General features: G+C 41.8%; 1 protein-coding gene across 3 annotated transcripts in view; it reads right to left on the bottom strand.

Moving 5' to 3' along the window:
• Positions 1–25,124, bottom strand: part of apaf1 (apoptotic peptidase activating factor 1) — a 46,098-nt gene that overhangs the window by 20,731 nt on the left and 243 nt on the right. Inside the window, exons 2-27 of one of the 3 annotated variants that reach the window (XM_073481035.1) lie at positions 24,945–24,995; positions 23,488–23,669; positions 22,357–22,546; positions 22,022–22,219; positions 21,711–21,900; positions 21,285–21,397; positions 20,887–21,018; positions 20,463–20,701; positions 20,158–20,325; positions 19,748–19,879; positions 19,489–19,602; positions 18,599–18,783; positions 18,330–18,456; positions 17,795–17,920; positions 17,552–17,692; positions 17,251–17,376; positions 16,551–16,697; positions 15,575–15,703; positions 15,217–15,342; positions 13,526–13,645; positions 13,212–13,337; positions 8,308–8,433; positions 6,575–6,706; positions 6,352–6,477; positions 4,148–4,273; positions 547–693 (exon numbers count right to left, since the gene is read on the bottom strand). In XM_073481035.1, the coding sequence (XP_073337136.1) occupies positions 547–693; positions 4,148–4,273; positions 6,352–6,477; positions 6,575–6,706; positions 8,308–8,433; positions 13,212–13,337; positions 13,526–13,645; positions 15,217–15,342; positions 15,575–15,703; positions 16,551–16,697; positions 17,251–17,376; positions 17,552–17,692; positions 17,795–17,920; positions 18,330–18,456; positions 18,599–18,783; positions 19,489–19,602; positions 19,748–19,879; positions 20,158–20,325; positions 20,463–20,701; positions 20,887–21,018; positions 21,285–21,397; positions 21,711–21,900; positions 22,022–22,219; positions 22,357–22,546; positions 23,488–23,631 (3,630 nt within the window). In that variant the 5' untranslated portion in view covers positions 23,632–23,669; positions 24,945–24,995. The remainder of the gene's footprint in view (positions 1–546; positions 694–4,147; positions 4,274–6,351; positions 6,478–6,574; positions 6,707–8,307; positions 8,434–13,211; positions 13,338–13,525; positions 13,646–15,216; positions 15,343–15,574; positions 15,704–16,550; positions 16,698–17,250; positions 17,377–17,551; positions 17,693–17,794; positions 17,921–18,329; positions 18,457–18,598; positions 18,784–19,488; positions 19,603–19,747; positions 19,880–20,157; positions 20,326–20,462; positions 20,702–20,886; positions 21,019–21,284; positions 21,398–21,710; positions 21,901–22,021; positions 22,220–22,356; positions 22,547–23,487; positions 23,670–24,944; positions 24,996–25,124) is intronic. The other 2 variants (XM_073481033.1, XM_073481034.1) reach the window with 2 other exon arrangements.

Genomic DNA, 25,124 nt, shown 5'->3' with positions numbered 1-25,124 from the left:
GTGCATGCTGGGGGCAGTTTTGTTTTGTTATCACTGAGACAATAAACAGTTCTCACTCTCACATACACCTGGATGTACCGTTGATAACAGCTAAATGCATGCAGAGTGAAGGAGTCAAGTGCTGCATAACTTTGTGGAAATGTCTTTATGTGCACAGTGTACACTCGAGTGTAAACGTGGGCAGCAAGAGGCACACGGTGCATTTAGGTGCCAACTAGCAGTCCGTATTGTATCTATAGAGGAACGGATTATAAAACAGTCATATATTAAGAGGTCATCTCTAAAAACTCTGCTGCCATTTAGGGAGTTAATACATAACTTTGTGAGCTTCGTGATTTAATACTTTATTCAATATTTTTTTGTTTTGCATTAACATTTGGCTCTGGTAGCCATAATGTACAACACATTGAAAAAAGATAAATATATTTCATTGGAACAGACTTGTTTCTACCTACCAAGCTAAGTCTTCTACTTCCCTTTGAGTCCATACACTTAATGCAGACTTTGAGTAACCGCACGAGTCTGGATGTGTGCGTGTAAACATACCTTGATGTAGCCGCCGGTCGAGACCAGAAGAGAGTCATCCGGGGAGAAGTGCAGGTCGGTCACCCAGCCCCCGTGGAGCGAGTCCATGGCGTCTTTGCCCTCCCGGGAGCAAATCTTCAGCAAAGAGCCGTCCTTGACGTTCCAGAGCTGCGATGGACAGACGAACATTATAAAGTGGATGTCTCTGATAAACAAAGATGTTGGTTAAACACTCAAGATCCCACTTACAGATTAAAAAAGTGCATGTTTTACATAATGAGTGAACTTCAAGAATCAAAACCCAAAGACTCAAAGGTCGACTCATTGTTTAATGGACTAATGACTGCAGCTCTGTAAGTATGATAACAGGTGGTCGTATACAAGGGTAGATCATAAACTCTGTCTCCGTTCAAGGACGGTCTTCTTGCATCAGATGTTACCAAAACTACACGATCTCATTAACTACCGAGCAAACACCATCTGCTTATGAAGGTCATGAGATGTGGCTGAAAACAGGTTGACCTCATTTTAATACTAATACTGGTAATAATAACATATTTTTGTTGTGTCAAACGTCTGTTTCTAAGGTCAAGATGAACCTTAAAGCTCAACAAAATGGAAAAAATAGAGTAATTGTAAGTAATAGTAGAACACTGAGAGGGACCATTTTACGGCACAATAATTACCTTAACTACATGTTTCTTTTACTTAAAGTCCCTCTTCAGTCAAAAATGTGTTTTTCTTCTTGTTCCTACAGTTGAATGTTTGAGCTTCACTGTGCAGAGTTTGACGCCGAAGGCTGTTTTCAAAATCAGCTGTGGAAAGATTAAATTTTCTCTGTGCCGACTGAAAATCTGATTTTAAAAAGGCGGGCCTACGAGCAGGATTTGTGACATCACAAGTAACTTGGAAGGATCCTGATCTAATATGCAGCATACACAAGTGTGATGTTGGATCTTGACGCCTCCAGTGCACAGTGGAGGAGTAGAAGACATCTTGTTTCCAGCAGTCCAACGTGTGAAGTGAAAAATATTTGCACTTTCAGATAATGAGGGAGAAGGAGTGGGTGCCATTTTAAGGATTCTGATGTCATTAGATATTTTTAATGTATGCCTCGTGTGGAGAGGATCTTTAAGTAGGATTTTTCTTGCAGGCCCTTTTACTTGTAGTCGAGTATTTTCACCGTTTTACCTCAGTAAAGTATCTCAAGCATCTCAACACTTTTTCCACCACTGGAGGAAAATGAATTTGAACAGAGTCACAAAGCGTGAATATAATGAGTAATTACCCATAATACACCACATCCATAATGAAAAGATGTTTTGTGGTTCTATCATCGCTGGTTCACCACATCATGTCGATTGCAGCTGTTATGCAACTGTTCACATGTCCATTTGACAATGACACATCACACGTACAGCTATATTTAACACTTGGCATGCTTTTGTGCAGAATGACTCACATTTGTTTCCATAGAAACAGGGGTGAGATTTCAGTGTGGTTTATGTAATTGGATCTGATGGACTCGTCCATTTCTGGATAATGGAGCAGTGCAGCTCAGGGGCCACCAGAGGGCATTAACCCCTTGTTGGCCGGTGCGGCGCTGCCATTCTTGGCTGAGCAGCGCTGGATGCCTTTCCCGTGTCTTCGTCTCTTCCCCCTCACACAGTCTAACTTTTCATTTATTTTGTGTGTGTGTTTTTTGTGTTCGAGCGGAGCAGATTCCAAAGCCTTGGGGATCCAATTTGGCATCCCGAGTCCTCTCCTTCACCTCCCACTGTCAGACATCTCCTCCTCTTCCTGCTCTCTTCATCCCAACTCCTCGCACAAACCTGCACCCTCCTCCAGCTCCTGGCTCCCCGTCTGAGAGGGAGCCCTGCCTCCTTCCTTTCATCTCACCCCTCCTCTGTGCACAGCAGCAATCATGCTGCATTAGTAAGCACTTTATCTTAATGAGTGATGAGATGTAATTATGGTGATCTCTGGAATAAATGTTGACTGGTGTAATTACGTTTTTTTTTTTTTGTATGATGCACAGCAAATTAGATGTTTGAAGGTTTTGTTGTTACTTGTCATACTAGTAGCATGATGCCATTCGGTGTGTGGACACTGTGTGAGCCAGGTGTCTCAGTAGGAAGACTTTCCTCACCTCTACCTCATTCTCCTTGTAACTCTAAAAAAAAAACTCTTCCTACTTTCTTTGCTCCACTTTGACATTCATTTTTTAGGCACTTCGCTAAGATTGATTTTCACCTGAGTAGAACAGCAGAACGTTGGGACTTTATGTGACTATACAGACAAGCTAATGTATTTTCAAATCAATTTTCAGATCACAGGGCTTCTGGACACTTGGTTTACGCCATACGAGCTGTGACGAGCCATTTTCTGTTTTTGTTGCAGTTGTTTTTTTGTTATGTCATGTTTTACATTTCAAATCCACATCTACTTCAGTTGTTTAGGAGAAAGCAGCAACACTGTTTTGCTTTGAAACTCCAGAAATGTTTTGTGGACTACAAAACTTCACCTGACTTTCCATCGGCATGATGTTGAGTAGATAATGACTGACGGTTAAAGTAGCAGTTACTACTGTACATGAATAAAACAAAAAATGGGGAAGATAAACTGACAGTCGCATTTCAGAGGAATTCTGGACGAAATATTGTGAATTCTTAAAAAGAGGATATCAGGCTCAACCTCGTGTGTTTGGCGGGATTAATCTTAGTAGAATTTTTTTTTATCACACCTGTTCAGAAATCTCACTACTCAGGCTCTTCCAGTTGCTGGAGGAATTGTGGCTCCCAGAAAGCCAATCACGGCCACTTGTTTTGAGCCTCTCAAAAAGTAAATACTTTTTGGCTGAAGATTTATACAGAATAGGTGACAAAACTGACTTTCAAACTTTTAACTTATCTCCTTTTTGGACTTCTACAATCGACACCTACACAGAATATAGCTGAGTATAGCTGCTAGAAAGCAATTACAAAGAGCCTCATCTACCGAGGACTGGTATGATGTAGGATATATACAAAATCTTTCTAATGTAAAGAAACGTCTTCTGAATGAGACTTCAGGACATTAAATCTGAGGAAATGTGGGATAAGTGGAAATGTTGTGATCGTTACAGCTAACTTCCTGTCCGTTTTGCAGGTAGTAATCCCCTCCCTCCTGTCTACCTCACCACAGGAACGTGGACCGCCTCTTTATGGAGGATTTATATCTCTGTCCTGATTGGATAATATGAGGCAGGGATACCAGAAAATGTCTTTTTTCATTCAATACATGAGCAGGGGGAGGAGAGACATTGGTTACTGACCAAACACTTTGTAATGGTGATAACTGTTGGAATATAGAGCTATGTAACACTTAAATATATCACTTAAAGCAGCTTTAAATTCAGTTCTTTATTTTTTTCTCTCGTTTTTAAATTCATCTCAAATGAAAAACATGTTCCATTGTGTTCTATATTTACTCTGTGAAAAGCTGAAAAGATGGATCACTCTGTAAAGCTTTCTAACTAATGACTACTGTGTGAATCGCTGCTATTATGCAATTCCAAATAAAGGAATAAATGTCAAAAAAAAGAGAAAGAAAACGAAAAAGGCTGAATGTCTTGAACACCCACCCGAATCTCTCCATTGTCGTCTCCTGTTGCGAGGCACCGGCTGTCCCAGGAGAATCGGCAGCTTCGGACACAGTCTTGGTGGCCTTTCAAGGTGTGGACGCACTCCCAGGACTCAGAGTGCCACAACTAGGAGCAGAAAGGAATGAATCGAGAATGAAAAGCAGAAATTCGCACATCAAAATGACGGCCAAAATGTAAAACGGACACATTCTGAGTTGGTTATTGCAAAATCTGCATTTACTGGACACATTTACGAACCCAGGTGCAGAAGAAATGTAATTATGGAAACCAACACAGCAGCGTTTACCTGGAAATGCTGATTATAAGTTTTATTTCTTTTGCTCAAACCAGTTACTGCCCGTTAATAAGTTTTATGAGGACAAATAATCTTGCCAAACGCAGAGTTAATGTTGTTACAGCGCTGCATCAGTAATCAGTCCAGTCTCACTCTGCTGTTGTCCTTCTCCCACTCTGTTTGGATTTCCCTTCTCTACTCTCTGTCTCTCATCCATTGTTGCCTTCTTTCTTCCCTCCCTCCTCTTCCTCTCTCTGTGTTCCTTCCTTACCCCGGTCACATCCTGCGCCGCATAGAAAATAACACAGCTCATAATTAGACACTTCATTTGGCAGCAGTGTAACTACGCCTGTGCACAAAGTCCCATTCATGTGAAGGTCAGTACAAAAGTAGAAAAAGAGGAAACTGAGGGACGGAAAGAGCGAGAATCTTCCTTTTTGTGGTTCTCCACAAAGATACTCATGGTTGAGCCACACGGTTTGACCTCCAGATAGATAGAGACCAGGGACTGTGTGTTTGTGTGTGTTTTTCAGCCACCAAAGCTCTTACTCGGTCTGGAGAGCAAAGACTATGTGACTGGCTGCTAACCAGCCCAACAACACACACACACACACATCTCAATTATAATCTTAGCCAAATCCATAAAACACACATTCTCTCTCACTACCATCTATTGACAGAAGCCAGGTTGGCTGCCGACCCAGTGGCTGTTCTCTACAGTAAGTGTCGACCAAATCCAAATTCCCGTGTGAAACTCGGTGGCAGTGGCACCACATCAACTGCTGTAACAAATGCCTGAGAGAGCGGCTTTGCATTGTTTCCAATGCCGGACGCTCAGGAACACCAGATGTCATCCGTGGTTGAATACTGGACAGGGAAGTATCAATCTATTTCTGCTGACATTAGGAGAAGTCACTGACAATGTAATACAAGAGTAACCTTATATTACTTCTATAAGGTTCATGCAGCATGATGACTCAATTCTCTCTCTCTCTATGTCATCATATTGCACTGTAGGTGATGTTAAGTGTAGATCACAATCTGTGTGTTCAGAGGTTTTTATTGACTTTTAAATATATTGTTTTCAGGTATTTAAAAGAATATTTTAATAGTTTTCAATCAAAATAAAGAGTCAACATTCACTTTCTGTTCACAACGGGACACGTACAGCGATGATCACAGTGGTGACACAGCTATAAGCAATCCCCACCCCTCTATGCAGTCACCTTAATGGAAACAATGAATTTAACACCGAACCCACGGAGGCTTTCATTATCCAAAAAATGAATGCCACTGAGAGGGAGCCAATGTCAAAGAGTGCACACTTTCTATACAGTTCAGCGGGTGCTATGCAATGAAATTCCCTTTTCTGTGGAAGGCGAGTTAGAAAAGAATTCAGAGCTGCTTACAGAAAAGGTTACACACCCAGCCCACTTAGTCAGTCAAAGTCAGGCCAAAGTCAAGCGCAGCGGTGTTGGGAAAACAGCAACCTGGCAAAAACTACATCCAGACAGGGAGGTGGGTCGGTTGCGGGCCAGCCACCCTGGTGGGTCAGCAGGTCCACGAGCTGCAGTCAGACTAAATGATCACTGAACGTGGGTGGAAGAGGACAGACTGACCCCACAGCTAACTCACCAGGCCCGGGGCCATCTGCTGCACGCTAATCTCTAAACGTCCCTCACCTCCCATACCGGAGAAACTTTTAACCACAGATATCACCCGTGGCAACGCGTCACTGTGCATGTGCTGGAAGTAATGAATTCTGAAGGAGGTTTGAGGGAAGACGCTGATGTGTAATAGGTCACGTTGTTACTGGCAGCACAAACAGATATGTCTCATTCCGTGTGTGTGTGTGTGTGTGTGTGTGTGTGTGTGTGTGTGTGTGTGTGTGTGTGTGTGTGTGTTGAACCTTAGCAGTCTTGTCAGCAGAGGTGGTGGCAAACAGGCATCCGTCTGGCGAGACATGACAGGACAGAATGGCTCCCCGATGAGCCCGGATGTCCTGCAGCTTGTCTCCGCTTTCTGTGTCCCACATCTTGTAGTGAGTTCGAAAAAGAGAGATATCAGTTTGCATTTGATTTCAAGCTGCTGCTGCATGCGTGTGCGTGTGTGTGTGTGTGCGTGAGCTTCACCTTGACGGTGCCGTCGAAGGACCAGGACAGCAGTCTTGTGTCGGCGGGCGAGCTTGAGAGCAGTGAGAAGCATCTGACTTGTTCCTTGTGACCCTGCAGTACTTGACACTCCCCTGACTGCCACCTCCACACCTAGAGGGGGCAACGGAGAGACAAACAGGGGCAAGGGTTCTTTAAGTCACTGATAATTTACTGTCAAAGTAAACTTTGACTGACTCACAGACTTTGTCGTGTCTGCCTTTATGTAAACTCAGCAGCTTATTGTGTAAACTTCCCATGAATTTGCAAGTCTGCAGACTGACACTGATAATTTTGAATAGCTTGAAGCTTAGGTTGGAGACTGAAACTAGAATTGAAAAATCCAATTATACTTCCAGTAATAACAAATGTTTATTTAAGTTTGGAAAGGTATAAATACATCTACAATTTGATCAGGATTAAACTTTGACTTTGTTGTGAAGTCTTCTCATAATTGCAAGATTCAAATTCAAAGCTGGGTCGTGTATGCATTTCTCAAATCTTTCCGGCCGAGGTCAGGAGGGACATAATTATGAAAATAAAACAGAAACACCATAATTTTTCTTTAATTTCCATCATGACTCATGAGAATCCATTTAGATAACAGGACATAAAAGCGAGGGACAAAGATGAATTTCAAGTCCTGTCGAAAACATCCCGGAAATAAAAGTAAAGAAAAAGAAATTGCACTACAATAACAGAGGCAAAACTTCGACATGTAGCCTCCACCAATCACTGGCCTTGCACATCTGTTTACAAAGTGCTTGTTTATGACAGTGCTAAGGCAGGTAAATAACCAGAGACAGGAGCTCAACTGAGGCCGAAGATGTGGGCAGGACAGACAATTCACCTTTTCTCCTTCTGAACAGAACCTGTCATTGGTTTAAAGGTTGCCATCCATCACCAGCGAACATCAGTGTCATTTGATCACTTTACATTCTCTCTGTGCCTGCATTAACATCTAAATACACACTACATTTCCTAGGGAGCACATGTCAACCAGCATGAATCTGAATAGCTTCTGAATAAGCAGCGGATGGTCCGAGAATAGTGATGGGATAGGCAGCAGCCGCATGAATACGCAACGAGGTGCTGCGTTGTCAGAGAGAGAAGGAAGTACTGCAGTGGACAGGTCTGTCAGCAAAACAAAAAGATGAAGAAGGAGGAGGAGATGAGAGGGGAGGAGAGGAAAGGGGGAAATGAGCAACAGAGCATGAACGGTGGAGGTTGACAGACCGTAACGGTGCGAAACACACACACATACTCGCACACAAACACAGATAGTTGCACACGGTAAACTCAAGAGCAGGAGGGAGATAAAGAGCTATCGAGAACGGCATAGCCGAAGGCAAAGACAGGGGAAAAGGAAGGACTGGAGACAAAAGAGGGGGATGAAGAATGGAGAGGTGAAGAGGGCCGACAGAGACACTGGTAGAGTGTAACAGGTAGGAGGAAGGTGAACGCACCAAAGAGACCTGAAACACTGGGGATGAGTGATTCAGCAGAGCAGGCGGTTTTACACAAGGTGAGAAATGGGGATGGAGGGAGAAGAATAGTCGATAGCAGAGAAGAAAAATGGGAAGCAGGTTGTGGGAGGTGGTGAAAGAACATGCCATGAATTAGCCGAGGAAGGATGGTGGAGGATGGGAGAGATGGTGATGAATGGGAGCAACAGAAAAAACTAAGCAGTGAGGGAGGAGGGAAGGTTAACCTACCCTGATGGTGGTGTCCTCAGAGGATGTGATCAGCATTTGGCCATTCTGGCTGAACTTGCAGTGCAGCACCGTTTTGGTGTGTCCCAGCAGAGTGGCTAAGAGCTTCCCAGAGGGCACCTCCAACACCTGGGAGGAAGAAACAAACATTAGCACCACACGTGCAACGTGACACGCACAGCAATGCTAGTGGCTATATGAGGTTTGCGTCAGAGCTGAATGCTAGCGTCAGCATGCTAACTTGCTCACAATAACAAGTAGCAGAGAATAATGTCTTCTCTTATGTTAGCATTTTCACCATCTTTGTTTACCATGTTAGCATGCCCACATAAGTGAAAACTTTGCTCTGGCATTAAAAGAAAAGCCAGTCAAAGTCATTAGGATTCATGGATTGGGCGCCATGGGTGTCTGTACAAAATTTCATGGCAATCCATCAAATAGTTTTCACTTAGGACCAAAAATGTTATATTAGAAGAAAAGTCAGGGTTGGGTTGGGTTTCATCCTCTGAGTGCCCTGAAGGCTGTACAAAATCTTCGTAGCAATCCGTCCAATATATACTGAGATATTTCTGTCTGGACCAAAGTGGTGGACCAACTATCGACAGAGGAAAGACAGACGGTTCCCATCTGTAGAGCCATGCGGCTACCATGGCTAAAAAAACTACTGTATCGCATGGGTATTACTCAGAGTGCAAAGTAAAAAATAGTACTTGTGTAATAAAGTTCACAAGAGCTCCACTGTACCAAGAAGTCACACAAGGTTCACACCCTGTGTCTGGAATATCTATGTAAGTCTGAAATGATAGCTATGTTTGCCAAGGTACACTCATGTAGGAAAAGTGCCCCAGAAAGTTTACTAAAGAATTCTCACAGAAAGTCACATTTATAAGGGAGTAGCTGGGAAGGAGAGAGATTAAATGCAGCTGCTGGCTTGCTGGCGCTAAGCACATGAAAAAGGAAGTACAGTGGGGGGAAAAGTAAGCTTTGAGCATGACCGTTCAGTCTGGTCGAGCCCAAGGAGGTCTGCCAGGGGTCTGACAGCCCTGGAGAACAATACCAGGAGAGTCAGAGAAGCTTTGATGCTCAAAAGATCCAGCTCCAAGAAAAAAAATGTCATCATTCATTCTCATTTGGGATAGCTGCTGCATGAAACACTGTTACAATAAACTCTCGAATCTCTGGCTGATTTTGAGATAGATGTAAGATGAGGTGGAAGAAAAGGTGGACCGACTGGTTGCTGTCACTTTGGCCCAAAGACTTCAGGAAGTTCTTAATGGGGTTCAAGAGAGGTCTGAAGCAACATAAGAAAGCGTTTAGTCAAGCTTGTGGTGTCAGTGCGGTCACTCAGTTCGTCGAGACTGAAATATCTTGACCGCTATTGGATGGATTGCCATGAAATCTGTTTTTTTTTTTCTACCCACAGAATTATTTATAATAACTTTGGTTATCCCCATCGACTGTAGAAATTATGGGAGAAGCTTCTTGGTCTGAAAAGTGAAGTCAACTCCAAGTGCTCTTAACTTGCATTCTTTCTAATGGCCAGCACGTGGCGGCTCCACTGGTTTCAAAAATAAGTCTGATTGTATGCAAGCGTATGAGAAAATTACCCTACTTCTCCGTGGATTTATTACCTCAGTATACAGTTTCCTAAAGAGTTTATGATCTCAATCGGTAGTTTCAAGCCTCCTTCTACACAGCATGATACTCAGTGTGTAAATTAAGGTCCCATTTAGAGTAAAATAGACGATAAAGCAGGGTATGTTTTATGGCATGGCTACCTTGAATTGACAAGCCACTAGCACGGCGATGCTCATGCTGCCCAGCTCCACTCTCTTAAACATGTTTGCTTATGGCTCCAAACAAACCACCATTCCCATCAACCTCAGCTTAGTGCTAATGACCTAATATTGACAAGCTAACATGCTAAACTAAGATGGTAAGCATGCTTACTATTTCAGCTGGCAAACATCAGCATGTTCATATTCAAAAAGTTGTTTTGTTTTTTTTACGTGAACTTTAAATGAACTTATTCTAATTATAAATGACTAGTATGAAGAAAGCTAATTAAGGTATTGACGTGAAGCATGGGTAGTGATTACAAACGCAATTATAAAATCCTTTGTTTGCACTTATCAAAGCCTTACATTTTTCTAATTAACCTCCAGATAGATCTATAAATACTATAAATCATCCTTGCTGCAGCTGAGTCTGCAAACTTCACAAACAATAAATTAATGAAAGTCATACAAAGACAATCCTTCTCTCATTCAGCTTCATTTAAAAATAGGGAATAAAGCACTGAAATCTAATGTGAAAATACTTTTACAACCGAACAAATTAAATTAAGTGCAGCGCAACATTATCTTCAGTCCAGCACAGCACCTGTAGTTTTCAGAATATAAAAGAAAGGCCCGTAACACTTGGGACTTTAACCAAGCACTAAAATATTTACATCTCAGAGGAGAAGGTTGAAATGCCTGAGCAGAACACGCCTCGGGGCACGCCGACCATGTTTGTCAAACTCCGCGCTCTGAGACGCAAGTTTTTTCTAAGCCTGGGAGAGAATGCTTTAGAGAGTTTTACACAACCGGCTCAAGGATTTCTGGAACTGTGTAGTTCAGGAAAATGCCTGAGGGTGATTTGTAGAAAAAATAAACAATAATAAAAGCGGTCTAAAGTAAAGAAGAAAGATGGGGAACACTTGTTCATTGTAATACGACTATCAAGGGAGTAAAATGAGTCAATAAAACTCAAATTTAATTAAAGAAAAAGTGATAAAAGACATGAGGAACGAGATGGTCTCTCATGAAGGTGGTCCTGCAAGATGAGAAGTGCTTACTAATACATAGAGTAAAACTTAGATCCTTTTCTGTTGTCAGTAATCCCCCTTCTCTTACTGTCATTGAGGGCAATTTTCTATCTGAAACAGACATACACACAGATATTACTCTGTCCCTACCATACCTCCACGCTGCCTGTGCATTGCCCTACAGCCAGCAACAACCCCCTGAAGGAGGTCAACAGTCGTCGGATCCTGCAGCCAACTGTCATCAGTACCTGCCTAGCTGTCAGCCCTGCTGCCTGGCACAGAACACACACACTCACACACTCAACTGCACTTTTTTTAAATGATAAAGAAACACACAGTAACTTTCTTTCCATGCCAGCACATCTTACATAAAGTTCAATGCAATGCAAAGCTAGTGAAGTTGATGCATTTTTACAATTTTACCTCCAATAAAGTGGTTGTGTTTAACAGATAATAACCAGATGAGGGAAAAGGGAAATGAATGCCTTCCACTGCAGTGGTCACTGGCACCAGGTGTGCCTCCTCCTAACACTGGGGCTCCCTCTAGTGTTTGCTCAGGAGACTACAGCAGCAAAAGCTGTGTGGACTCGATGAACATTAAAAAGCACTTCAAATATACCTAAATCTGTTAGAGGTAAGTGATCAAGTATAAAGCTGGATAGGGCCACAGGTCCTGCAGCTCCATTGGGTGTGTGGTTGGTTGTTTGTTTGTTTGTTTGTTTGTTGGTTGGGTGGTTGTTTGGTAGACAGGCATCAGGATGTTGTCAGGATTTACACAAAACCTGGATGGAGGACGGGTCTCAGTCCAGAACAGACCACATGAACTTTTGGTTGGCGGATCAGATTTTTTTCTGTCTCTTTCTGTAACATTGCGAGATAGGGAATTTCTATGAGCGAGTACAATTTGATGTAGATGCATGTTCAGGTGAGCTTAAATGATGGTTAAGCAGTTATGGGTGGTTAAAGAGTGATACAGGGCTCTTGGGTTTGATATTGGATTAGGCTTGACTGAATTAAAAGGAGTCTGTTGGGCCTTGGAAAAAACAGAAAAAAACCTAATTGATTTTTTTATATTTTGTGTGCATCAACTGAAAGGATCTCATTATTCTCCAAAGCTTTTTTTCTCTTAGTTTAAAGTAGTCAGATAACTACTCATCTATGCTTCTTTAAGTCCTTGTGTAATCCTTCCCTCTTATATCTCTGGGGCCAGGCGAGGAGCTGTAATTAAAACTATTAACCCCTGCGTTCATTAACACTGTAGGACCCTGTAATTAATTAGAGTCGCTCGATGATGTAGGGCGCCGGCCTGGCCACAGCACAATACATCAGGGGACTGTACGCACGTGTGTTTTAATATAGGACAGGAACTTTCACAACACACAACAAACACAAGCAATCGCACACGGCGCACACACCTGCCACCATGCAGAGTAGGAGCTCATTCTCTGCCTGCAAACAACAATTTATCATCAAGGCAAAGAGCAGCGGAGCAAGCAGAGCAGGGGGACAGACAGAACAAAAGGAGGACGAGAGATAAACAAAACAAAAGGGAGGATTTTAAAAAAAGCAGTTTGACAGAGATGGTAAAACCTGAAATATAGAGCAGGAGGGAAGAGCAGTGAGAATATAAATCACAGGTAAAAGTAGTGGCAGAGCAGCGAGGAGCGGAGGAGGAGGGAGATGAAAGAGGTGTTTGGAGTTGACCCGACGTACAGCTGACAGGACAGATAAAAAGGGCGACAGCGCTAATGTCAGAACTCATGACTCAACATGAGCTGACAATCACCTCCTACAGCAACATGGAACGCAGACACACACACACACACACACGAACACAGCAATAGACATTATCTCACACACACAGCACTAGAATAAAGCATCTAAAATGAATTAGAACTTTTGTTGAAATAAATAATTCACACACAGTATTTAATATAAGTCTTCCTTTAAAAAAGTCCGGCCTGACTCAAACAACCAATCAGCTGGTTTGTCAGCATCTAACCAGCAAATCACAGAGGCAGAAGGTTTTGGAATGGAGTGTCCATGTTTGTGTTACACAAACACACACAGTATGTACTGTAGGTCTGAATGTTTCTACCTGCACAGTGCCATCTTCCTGGCCCAGGACCACAGCAGAGGTCTGCCTGCACATACACGTACACCGGATCCTGGATGACTTCTCCTCTGACTGGAACAGCACCGACACCGTCCTGCCGTCACGTACCTGAAACACACATTGTTCTTTATAAAAGCCTCATAAAGCCCCGTCATTGCACAGCAAAACTTGTCTGCACTTGAACTCACGTTTAAAGAAAACAATCATTCCTGCTTCACACTCCAGCTTCAACTAGCCCAGTTCCTTTTATTCATTCATGCATTCAGTCTCTCTCCTTCATTTTCCCTCCGGCTCACCTGCAGTCTGTTGCAGTTGTCTGCAGCTGACACGATGATTTCTTCATCATTAAAGAGAACGTCAGAGTCTCTTTTCAGGCAGACGGCGGAGGAAGTGTGCACCTTCTTAGTCTCCCATAACTAAACGAAACACAAGACAGAAAAGTCTGTTTCATTTTTCTCATGTTTTCGTCCTCCTTAATGACTTTTTATTTACACAGAGGAGCTGATCCTGGCTGAGAAAACCTTGTTAGTTTACAAATGAGTTTACACAGTCAGTGATGTTGCTTGTTAATCTATTGTCTCTCCATTGTTGTGCCGCAGAGACAAACTTGGAATAACCTGTCTGTGGCAATAAATAAGTAATCAGTATCTGTCTCTTACATTTTTATTTGGCACCTCAAACCAAATTTCCAGATGGTCTAACAGCTGAAAAACACACTCAAGCAGCACAAGATGGTTTCCCATCCTCTGCAAGAACATTTACCAGGTCAGGTGGGGCTTTTCTTTTGCATTTAGCACCATTTTAGTTGCTGTGTTGAGAATGGTCTAAGTTGCTGTCGAAGGTGGATGCAGAACTGCTTGTGGGATGGTAGAATAGTTTCGGGGGGCCCCACACCTTTCCAACGTCGGATTAGAAAGGCTTTGTCGACCATTTCTGTAACACCCACTTCAGGCTGTGATTGGCCATCTGTGTTGTTATCACCATATCTAAGGAGACCTATGATAAGTTCTTCCTTTCCTTCACTGTTTATAGGTTCTTGTGCATGTAAACGTTCTTGAAAGTTAAAAAGGTCGAAGTCAAAACCTACAGAAGCTCCTCTTTCCCACAGAAAACACTGCTCCTGAAACGCCTCGCCAGTAGTCGCCTTCAATTCTGTGACTTTGTGACATCACTCCACATCACCATGCCACACATTTGCATTGTTTATGCCTAGTGGCTAGTTTGGCATGTAAGAATTGATTTAGCAAAGTTGCTTTGTTGTTGTGAGCGGTGCTGGCTCAGGCGTGTTTGAGCTGACCAATCAGAGGAGACTGGGTATTGGAAAGGGGGGGCCTTAAAGAGACATAGAGCTTAAACAGAGCATGTACTAATAGAAAACTGTATTTTCTGAGCACTAAAGCATGTAAATCTATTCTAGTAGTAACCCAAAATACAATTATGAACCTGAAAAATGAGTAAAATATGTCTCCTTTAAATGATATTGTGTCCCCTACTCCTCTATCTATGATGGCTGGCACAACATACTATTACCTGTCATAAACATGTCATAGCAGGCCTAATTATCAAACTGACTTTGACATTAGCTGCCATGAGACCATTACAAGTGAGTCATGAATATTTTTCTTGACCTCAACTACAGTGGTACAAATTGGACTTTGATCATTAAAATGTCAGTAAGTGTTATTACACCGTCAAATGCTTTTGTAACAGTGCCAAGAACAATTTTTTGGCTCTTAAGTAGAGTGGTACAATTTGGACTTGATGTTAAGATGTCATTAAATGCTAAAAAGCCAGTTTGATGACCATTGATTAAGGTCATGTCAGTCTTATGTAGACTCTTTCAAATGAAGTAGTCAAGGAAGCAACAGCATTGAAATCCAGTTTTTCCAGTTTCTTTCATAACACATCATACAGTAGCTGCAATTTGAGATGTTTTGCATTTGCATGACGAAGCATGAGTACATCAAACACACTGAGTCAGTCTCACCCTGACAGTCTGGTCGTCAGAGCAGGAAAGCAGCTGTGATCCATCAGGAGAGAACTGGACACGCTGGACCCAACTCAGGTGACCACTGCAGTCAGCCATCTTCTTATTGGCCTCCAAGTCCCACAGCTGGAAGAGACACACATATATTGAGTACTGTATATTTATTCATTAACGAGACATTCTCAATCTTATACAGAAAATGGGTCAAAAGAAAAGAAATAATGTATTAAAAATAACTTTTTTCTACAATATAACATATAAAGTATGACCTATTATCTATTCCTCCCTTATTATAGATAAATGTTTTGAACATTTAAGACAAAAAAAGAGAGTCTAAATATGTTAGTATGTATTATACCTCCACAGCGTAGTTTGAGTACGCGATAGCCAGCAGGTTACTGGTGGGACAGGCTTGACAGAATTGCACCATGCTCAGACGATTCGTTCTGATCTCAAACAACATGTCCGATGTCTCCACGTCAAACACCTAGAAAATGGGGACAAAAAGACAACAAATCGGAGTCAATTCTGTCTGGAAACAATATGACTACCTTTCCCACTTTGGGCATATTTAAAAAGCTGTAATAATTTAACAATTTTATAGTTTAGTTTACTTTTTATCTTTCATGCTTTCAATATTTGAGGGTTTAAGAGATGCACTTACAATGTGGCTATTTCTTTAAGCAACTATAACAAAAAAACTCAAAATAATTATGTATGAAATTCGCTGTAAACGCTGATACCAGTACCAAAATCGGCTGCATGACAATTAAAGTCTAGATATACTACAGTATGTATCTTGAGTTATCTTGTGCCTGAAGTTTAAAACTTAAAGCAAACCTGTAACATTAAAAGTCTGATTTTCTTTCTCCTGAAAGCCACAGAAACAAGCTCAGACATCTCTGCAGTGTTTGGGTTGTTTCCAAAAACAGGAACGAATGAAGACGTAGAGGACACAGACAAACTGATTACACACAAGACAGACTGATTTTGGAAAGCTCAGGAGGCTGGGGGAGGGGGGGGGGTCATCACATTTACAACCAGGACACACACTCTAGACTGTGGGGAAGACAAAATGACAAACAGCCTCTCTTTCCCGTCTCCTTCAATCAAATGATGCACCGACAACAAGGGCAGAGAGGATGCAGTGAACCCTGTGATGCTGATTTTTATCTGAGAGAGATCCACATCCACACCACTCACACCCTCTTTATCACACATTCAGCAGTCCCCACACAACAAAAACACGCTACAGTGAACAATCTCACAGCATCTCATCTCTGTGTTCAAAATATAAATATACCCTTTCAAACTAATGTTTCAAAACTGCTCACCAGAGCAGCGTTCCTGGCTGCACATATGATGCGTTTGCCGTCAGCTGTCCAGGTGCTGCACTTGACGAGGACCTCTTCATCGTTCTCTGTAAACATGTCTCTCACATTGATCGTCTTCCACTCGTTGGCAGACGACACCTGAAACAGCTGGATACACACAAAGACACAGTCCGGAGGAGAGTGTGTCAGGACAGGATGAGTTCAGTAAGTAGTGTGAATTCAAAACATCTGAACACAAACCTACAGCATGCATATTCTGTTAGGTTTAATGTGAAGAACATGCAGCATATTTCTGAGCAGACTTTAAAGGAAAGTTTTGGATTTTTGTCATCTGCGGAAGCCCCTAATGACCATGGGTGCAATTATTTTTGGATGTTGTTATATTGAGATCTTGAGTTAATTATTGCACCGCGAGATAACAAAGCTCGTTATTGAGAAAAACAAATGGACGATTTCGAGAGATAATTACATAATTTATCACAAGGCAACAACTAATTGTGAAGGAACTAAGTAAATTATGAAGTGATGGAGTACATTATGATGTAAATAAGTGAATAATAAGCTAAATATACACATATACACACACACACACACAAATAAATACGTTATAGTGCACCCAAGTCACATATATCAAGTTCAGTTTGACGTGCGCTGCTTCAAGAAAGGACATTTTACAACTATCTAGTTTAACAGCAGTCACCTTGACGGTACCGTCGTTAGAAGAACTGGACACGTAGGAGTCATCAGGGGAGAAACAGCAGTGGTTGACTGGCTCAAAGTGGCCAAACATGGTGTTCTGGGAGGCCGGCTTGTTAAGGTTCCACAACTGCAGAAAAGGACAGAAATACATGGAGAAAGAGACGGATACAGGACGACAGAACAAAGAATAAAGTAACAAAATTAGTACAGTAGATTTTCTCTCCATCGTCTGTGTGTGGTTACTTTACTCTTACAAAAAAATCAGAAATAACACAACAAAACAACAACAAACACTGACACACCTTGACATTCATGAACTTGTCGTTGGAGCAGGTGGCCAGCAGGAGGCGTCGCGCTGAGTTGGTAAACTGACAGTGGTTGACCTGCTCTTCATGCTCCTCCTCAAAGACTCTCAACAGCATTGCTCGCTCCACGTTCCACACCTTAGAGACACAAAGGTCATTTTATGACAAACTAAAACAGGATTTTGTGTATTTAACTTGCCTGCTGTTGGCCACTTTGGTGAGTGACAGTTACCGGCTTACCTTGACCTTCCTGTCGCTAGAGCATGTTGCTATCAGGCGGTCATCAGGGGAGAAGGCACAGCAGAGCACCTCGTCATCATGGGCCTGGATCTCCGTGAGCTTCTCACCTGAGGTGCTTTTGAACACCTGGGCGCAAAGGTACGATGACGGCAGTTATATGACAGTATGTATATTCAAGAAAAGTAATGTATCACCCACTGGGAACATAAACTCTTCTCTTGTGGAAACTATAGTTGATTCAGATATCTGAATCTTAAATTGGATAATTTTGAAGAGAATGGCCCCTTAATGATAGTTTCATTGCATTGCTGCAGAAATATAAATATGGTAACAAAAGATACATGCACACACTACACTGTGTATTTCAAGTGGATGCAGTCTCTCTCTTTTTTTCTTATAAACATCTAGCAACAAAAGTGGACTGCCTTTCATATTTTCCAGTATTTGGTCTCCATGGAAACGATTTGGCCTTCATAATTTCAATCACACATAGAGATACACAAAGATGCTCAAAGAAACAAGTCTGCTTTGATACCTTGAGTGTCCTGCTGGCTCCACAGGAGGCGATCTTGGTTCCATCGTGGGAGAAGCAGGCGGAGTAGATGGAGCCCTGGTGGGGGTGGATCACCAGCCTGGACAGACTCTCTACACTATTCTTATTCCTGGACAAAATCCATCACAAATCAAAGTAAATAACTCGTAAATGTGAGCTGCAACAGAAATATACAGTTTGTGAAATAGAAATAGATGCATGATTTGGATTTAACTTCATTTTGAGATCATCATAGGAAAATGTTTGCGTACAGCCAGTCAAAGTAGAGTTTCCCTCTGCTGGCCCGGTCCTGCGCCTGCAGCAGAGCCTGTCTGTAGACCTCGGAGGTGGGTGGCTGAGACAGAGCGAGCTGCACCACATCGGGGAAAGGTCGCTGCTCCAGCTGGTGGCCGTTCAGAGACAGAAACTCCTGGAACTGACTGCGCACTTCGCTGTTCTGAGGGCAGAGAAAATAAGCACACGCATGCATGTTACAATAAAAAAGGTCCAATCCCAATGTCCTCCCTCGGGCTTAAGACGTGAACCCTCACAGACTTAGCGGATATCACCTTAGCAAAAATTCAGATTTTTTTTTTTAACCCATTAAAAAAAATCATCCACAAATTCAACATGTCAGTTATACTGTATTTGACTGTTCCTGTCACTTATCTTGTCAAAAAACATTAAAAATACTGGTGAAACCTTATCACAACACGTCCACATTGAACACAAGATTAAGCTGTGACTTTGGCATAAAAATCATAAATTACTGTTTCCTTCTTACTATGCATGTCCTGGTAAAACAGGTGTGGGAGTTACGCGCCGCAGTCCCATGCTTCCCCGCTCGTGTGTGATAAACCATTTGCCAATTATTAAATCTGCCCTCTTGCAATGATGAAAATTGGAAAGGGAACAGGGGACAGCAAAACATAGAGGAGCAATACATTTATGTTTATGAGATAATTATAAACAACTGGGGGGGGGAGATAATAGAGGACACAGTATGAATCTAATTCAGAAAGTTTCACTGAGAGGGCAAAGGCAAAAAAGACAGACTGACTTCTAAACCTGCATTTTCCCAGAGGAGGCGCTGGAGGACAATGGGTGGTAGTAACCACACTTGCATCGTTTCATACAGAGTAAAGATTTGTTGTCTGCTGACCTCTTTGTCCAGAATGGGTCCATACTCCACATAGTCATTGATGAGGTGAGCGGGCCCCATTATCTGGCTCTTGATGCTGACCCAGTCCAGAGAAAACATGAGAGAGTAGAGCTCCTAGACAGAGAGAGAGCCAGAGACCAACAGAGACATGTGAGCAAGAAAGAAAGACAGACATTGGAAAAATGACTCTGGTCAAGTCTATACCGGCTGTACAGGGATATTTCTCAAATATCAGCTTATCAGTGTGTGTGTGTGTTACCTGGCAGAGGTTGGCTTTGGCCATGTGGTAGGTCAGGAATCTGATCCAGTAGAGACATTCCTCGTCTCCTGAGGTGGGAGGACTGTCTCTGTAGTGCTGCTGGTACTGATGCACCATCTTAGTGTGGAGGCTCTAAAACACACACACATTAAAATGGAAATTTGTCGTTGGAAAATTCTCTTTTTCTTGAAAGTCGTCCGTGCAATCGAAGCTAGAGTTTTTAGCAAGATTTCATTTTCACAGCAAACTTAGGATTTTTCTATTTGGAATCTGCACCAATCACACAATCAACATAATTCGTAGTCTAACCATATTCGCTGGTAATATCTAATCTTTAACAGTACACAACAATACACATAAAATCAACTAATGTACGGCAGCTTTAGTTCTTGCAAAACTTGCGAACTAACCTCAAGCTGGGTGCGATTCTGCTCAACCAGGAAGTCCAGCTGGAGGTCATGGAGGTAGTACAGGTAGGGTTTATTGTGACTGTCCACAAAAAGCAGGGACTTGTTGACAAACTCCTCGAGGATGTCCTCCACCTCCTCCGGCTCCAGGTCCCACAGAACAGACAGCACCTGGAAGAAGGAATAACATCAAACCCTGTGTATCTTTACAGTGATTTCTGTGAAAGAGCATTGTCTAAATACTGGAACATAGTGGATGATTTCTCCATCATTTATGTGGAAGGTTACATCCTGTTGTATAGCCAAACCTTTGCAGGGACTTTGATGTCCTTCTCCAGCACAGTAAAGTCCTTGTAGAGCTCTTGGTGGTCTTCAGGTAAGACTTCAATGCTGGCAGCCATGGCTTGGTCGAGGGCGTCATAGTCATACGACGATGACTTCCTTATCCGCTTGAACTGCTTCTGCTGCAGCTGGCGGAGGTAGTAACACCAACGGTTGGGTTTCTCTTTGAGTAGAGCGCCGATCAGGGACACCACCAGAGGGGAACCTGGAGAGGCAGAAAAGTGTGAGTATAAGTATAGTCCCATAAAAAAGAAGATGTGAACCTACAAGAGGACAACACAACAAATAAATCTGACTAACTAATATATTTTCTTATGCTGTTTAGAGTCATTTATGTCACCAGTATTAGTAAATGTGGAATTTATACTGTTAAAAAAATTGTTAACAGACCTTTACATTCTCGAACGATGCTGCGAGCCTCCTCAGGAAGTCCGTGGAGTTTTGTGTCGGTGTACAGAGCGAGGATCTCCAGTGCCTTGTTTTCATCCAGACCACTCTGCACCTCCACCTGGTATTTAGCACCTACAAAATAAAAGCACATGTACAGAACATACATTTTTGTGGGCACAACAGTCTTTTCAGCGTACATTTAAATAATCATGGCAGGTTAAATTAGTATGAAAATAATTAAAATAATAATAGAAACAATAATAATAGCAACAAAAACAAATAAGAGAGTTGAGCAGTTTGAGCAGGAATATGAAAGAATATTGTGGCAGTATTATATCTGCATGTGAAAGACTACAGCATGATATTGTGACCACAGTAAAAAAAAGTAGGGAACTTACCACTAACAGAATCAGCGAGGCTTCTATTTCTGGTCGTCAAAAGTATCCGACAGTGGATATCAAACGCCTTCAGCACTGTACTGTCCCAGATGTCATCGAGAATCAGCAGAGTTCTGAAGTCCAAACAGAAACAGACAAATGATCAAAGACAAGAATACGGGGACGGTGTTTACTACAGCACCTGCAGTGGCTAATGTTTCGGCAGATGAAAGAATTTTAATCTCTTTGAAGAATATATTTGCACTGCATGTAGACACAGTTTGATTAAAAAAAAAAAGGTTTTCTTGTAGTTATTGGCACTATAACAAAACCATTTCAAATTCAGTTAAAATGTCCATCTGAATTTTATTGTATACAGTTTGAACAAAAGTAATATCCACCTGAAAAAACACTAATCAGATGCTGTTCATCTGAACATATAGTCACCTTGGATATCTGCGCAGCATGAGGAAGCGCAGCCGCTCCTTGGCCTCGTCCAGAGAGTTGGGAGGCCGGTGGAGGGACTGAGAATCAAGGCTCTGCTCCAGGCGGAAACACAATGACTGGATTTTAACCAGCAGGTCTGGTTTGTCCAGCTGGCCGATGGACAGCCAGTGGATCCCTCCGGGGAAGCACTCTGCAGATGGAGACAGGAGGTCAAAGAGGCAAGAGGTGAGAAGCTACTGAAAGTCCAGGATTACTAAAGATTTTTCAAAATAATATATGCCAATAGTGTCAGCCTGTCAGATACTACTCACCTTCGATGAGTCCTTGGTGTCTGACGGCCTCAGCAGCCAGGATGGATTTGCCCGAACCAGCCATGCCGAAGACAGTGACCCAGCCAGGATCCTTCTGCAGCCGGTAGAGTTTCTCCCTGACGCGGTTCACAAGCTCTGGTCTGCTGACAAACACCACGGGCCTCTGCGGCACGCCGCCTTCGCTGAGCATTGTCTGGACTGTAAGAGGAACAGGACAGGGATTGACAGATTGGACAGGAAACAGAGTTTTCAACTGTCCACATGCATAAATGACACCTTAGCAGCCTGTCAACATTTTTTTTTTAATCTCACAATGTACTGAACTTAAATCTCACCATAAGGCGTGTAGCCGTCAGAGGAGCTCTTATGCGCATCAGGTAACACGCGTGGTAGGTCATCGTAGAGCAGATTGGCCAAATCATCGTATGTCTCCTTCACCAGGGCGTTGTAGAAGGAGATGTAGGCACGGTTGTCCTTCCTCAGCAGCAGCTCCAGCAGGGCTACAGCCTGATCCTTCCTGGTGGGCTGCAGAGAGGGTGAGATGTCATAGTGTTCATTTTACATGCTGCTATTTTGATTATTCTCATATGAGCTGGTTAAAATATCCATGATTTATAATGTTAAATAACAATGTTTGTATAACAACGTATAACAAATATCTTAAATCCACCATGTAACATAATAAAAGCCTGAAATAAATCGCATTAAATTCCATAATATTCCTTTAGCTACATATTGTATATAAGCATATATATTACAGAAATTATTGATATTCAAGAAATGTAATGCATCATTGTAAAATCCTTTGTTTTACATGTTGGGATTCTGCATCTGGAGCTTATCCAGGGCTCGTTAGACAAACATATTTATTGACAATAAAAAGCAAAGTTACAGCCAGGAATAGGAGGTGCAAAGGTCAGAGCTACATAACCAAGACAATAAACTAAATACCGCCATGATCCTTTGTGTTTTTACACACATGTATTAGTTATGCTACTACTTCACTTCCTCTAATTCTCTTCCTGAGCAGCTAATATGTATTCTGTCAATGTGTCTATCTGCAAGACATCAAAAATAAGTAATATAATCATATTAGATCATTTGGAAATAGAGTTCTAGTTAATTGCTGAAAGACTCAGAGTGCATCAAGTCGCAAGCAAGCTAAGGGAATCGCTGAAATTACTGGACATGAACTGACAAGATAAACACAAAGTGAATCAGGATGGTGACTCACGACATGCACAGTGACAAAGTCCAAGAGGAGTGAAGGATTAAGATAATAGATTAATAAAATGACAGAAACAAAAAATAATTTTGCAACTGATTAAATCTTATCTTGATAACATTTGGTGCCAAACATGTATGAGTCAGTTCTGTAGAACGGGTAAAGCAGGAACAAAAAGCAGCAACATGTTACATGACATTACCATTTCTCCTTCACCCTCCCAGGTGAAGCAGAAGCTCACCTGAGTCCTGATCCTCTCCTCTTCATCCACAGTCATCACCCCATCACTGATCATGTGGTCCATCAGATAGGAGGGCTTGATGTCCTCCTCCAGCTTGTGGCGAAAGCGCAGCAGGCAGCTCCGCGGCCTTTCCTCCAACGCCATCTCTGCACGGCACGCCAACCATGCAGGACCCAGCTGCTCTGAGAATAAATGGAGGAGATGCACAGAAGTTTGATGAACTTCAGTTGCCTATATGGCCAAAAGTGTGACTGATGAAACATTTGCCAAATACTACAGATTTTGAAGCACACTATGGTCTAAATTAAATATCTTTGTATGCTGTGTACTAGCTTAGGGTGTTCTCATGGCTTCTCCTACTTCTAAGACTTTCCATCGGGCTCTGGGGAAATGCTAATGGATTTTTTGGGACATTTTATAGAAAAAAAGATTCATCAATCAATTGAGGATGCAACTGTCAGATAAAATAATTGTGAAAATTGTTGGAACTGGAATTGAACACAGTAATTTCTGAAAATGATGGGAATAAACTTGCTTGCATGATCATAAACCAACAAACAGTCCAATTTCAGAACTCCAGTTACAAAAACTAAACATGGAAAATCTTAAGGATTATGTTGGAGGAGTTTTGGCCAATAAGGAGACTTGTCACAGATATTATCGGGCCTGTCCAAATCTACAGGGGTACTAGGAAGATAAAAATAAACAGGATTAAAAGAGAAAAGGAAAGATAGGTAATTTTGGAAATGAAATTAAACCTTAACCCCAAAATACTTATCCTAGGGATCTCTCTGGAAAATCAAATGTTAAAAATGAAAATGTTTTAACTGCCCGAAACTTTTGCAACCATAACACCCAAAAATAAAACAATGGCAGCAAAAGGTGAATGAGCTGTTCACTATGGAAAAGGTTACAGCTATGTTTGTTAGTGTTAGTTGAGTTGTTTTTATTGTGCTTGGTTGTTTGTTTTTATCCACACGTCTGTAATACATGAATATCCATGTAGAGCTACTGTGTATAAAAGAGTGTAGAGGTGTTTATTTAATAAACTAGACATTAAAAAAGAAAAAAGAGAAGAAAGAAAGAAAGAAAGAAAGAAAGAGAAACGAAAGGAAGAAAGAAAGAAAGAGAAACGAAAGGAAGAAAGAAAGAAAGAGAAACGAAAGAAAGAAAGAAAGAATGAAAGAAAGAAAGAAATTATTGTGAAAATAGCGCCAAAATTAAAAGGATATGTAAACACATGTAAGACTAACTATGTGCCGGAAATAAGAAAGAAAAAAAGAGGAAGATGAATTTACTACAAGTTAAACTGAGTGTCTGTCAGCTGTTCACAGAGACCTTTAACTCTACAATACAGAAGTGACATTTCACAGGGTTTAAGCAGCCTCCATATAAATTTTGTTCTGAAGTTAACTATGTACAAAAAAGCACAGTCAAAGTTTAGCTAGCTTACAGACCTGCTTGTTATACTGTTTATTGACCAACTCCTTCCTGACAGCTTGTAGTATCTGTCAAACAAAATGGTGTATGAGCACAGGTACTTTCTCACACTGCTGTGCTTGTCACTGAGTGTTAAAGTGAACAAACACAGTAAGGCAGGACTAAATTTACCTCTGCTTACAGACTTTATCTCGACC

This window comes from Pagrus major, chromosome 14, assembly GCF_040436345.1.
Source record: "Pagrus major chromosome 14, Pma_NU_1.0".
In the NCBI taxonomy this organism is placed as follows: Eukaryota; Metazoa; Chordata; class Actinopteri; order Spariformes; family Sparidae; genus Pagrus; species Pagrus major.
The sequence above is the reverse complement of the archived record's forward strand: the minus strand, read 5'-3'. Positions and strand labels throughout refer to the sequence as shown.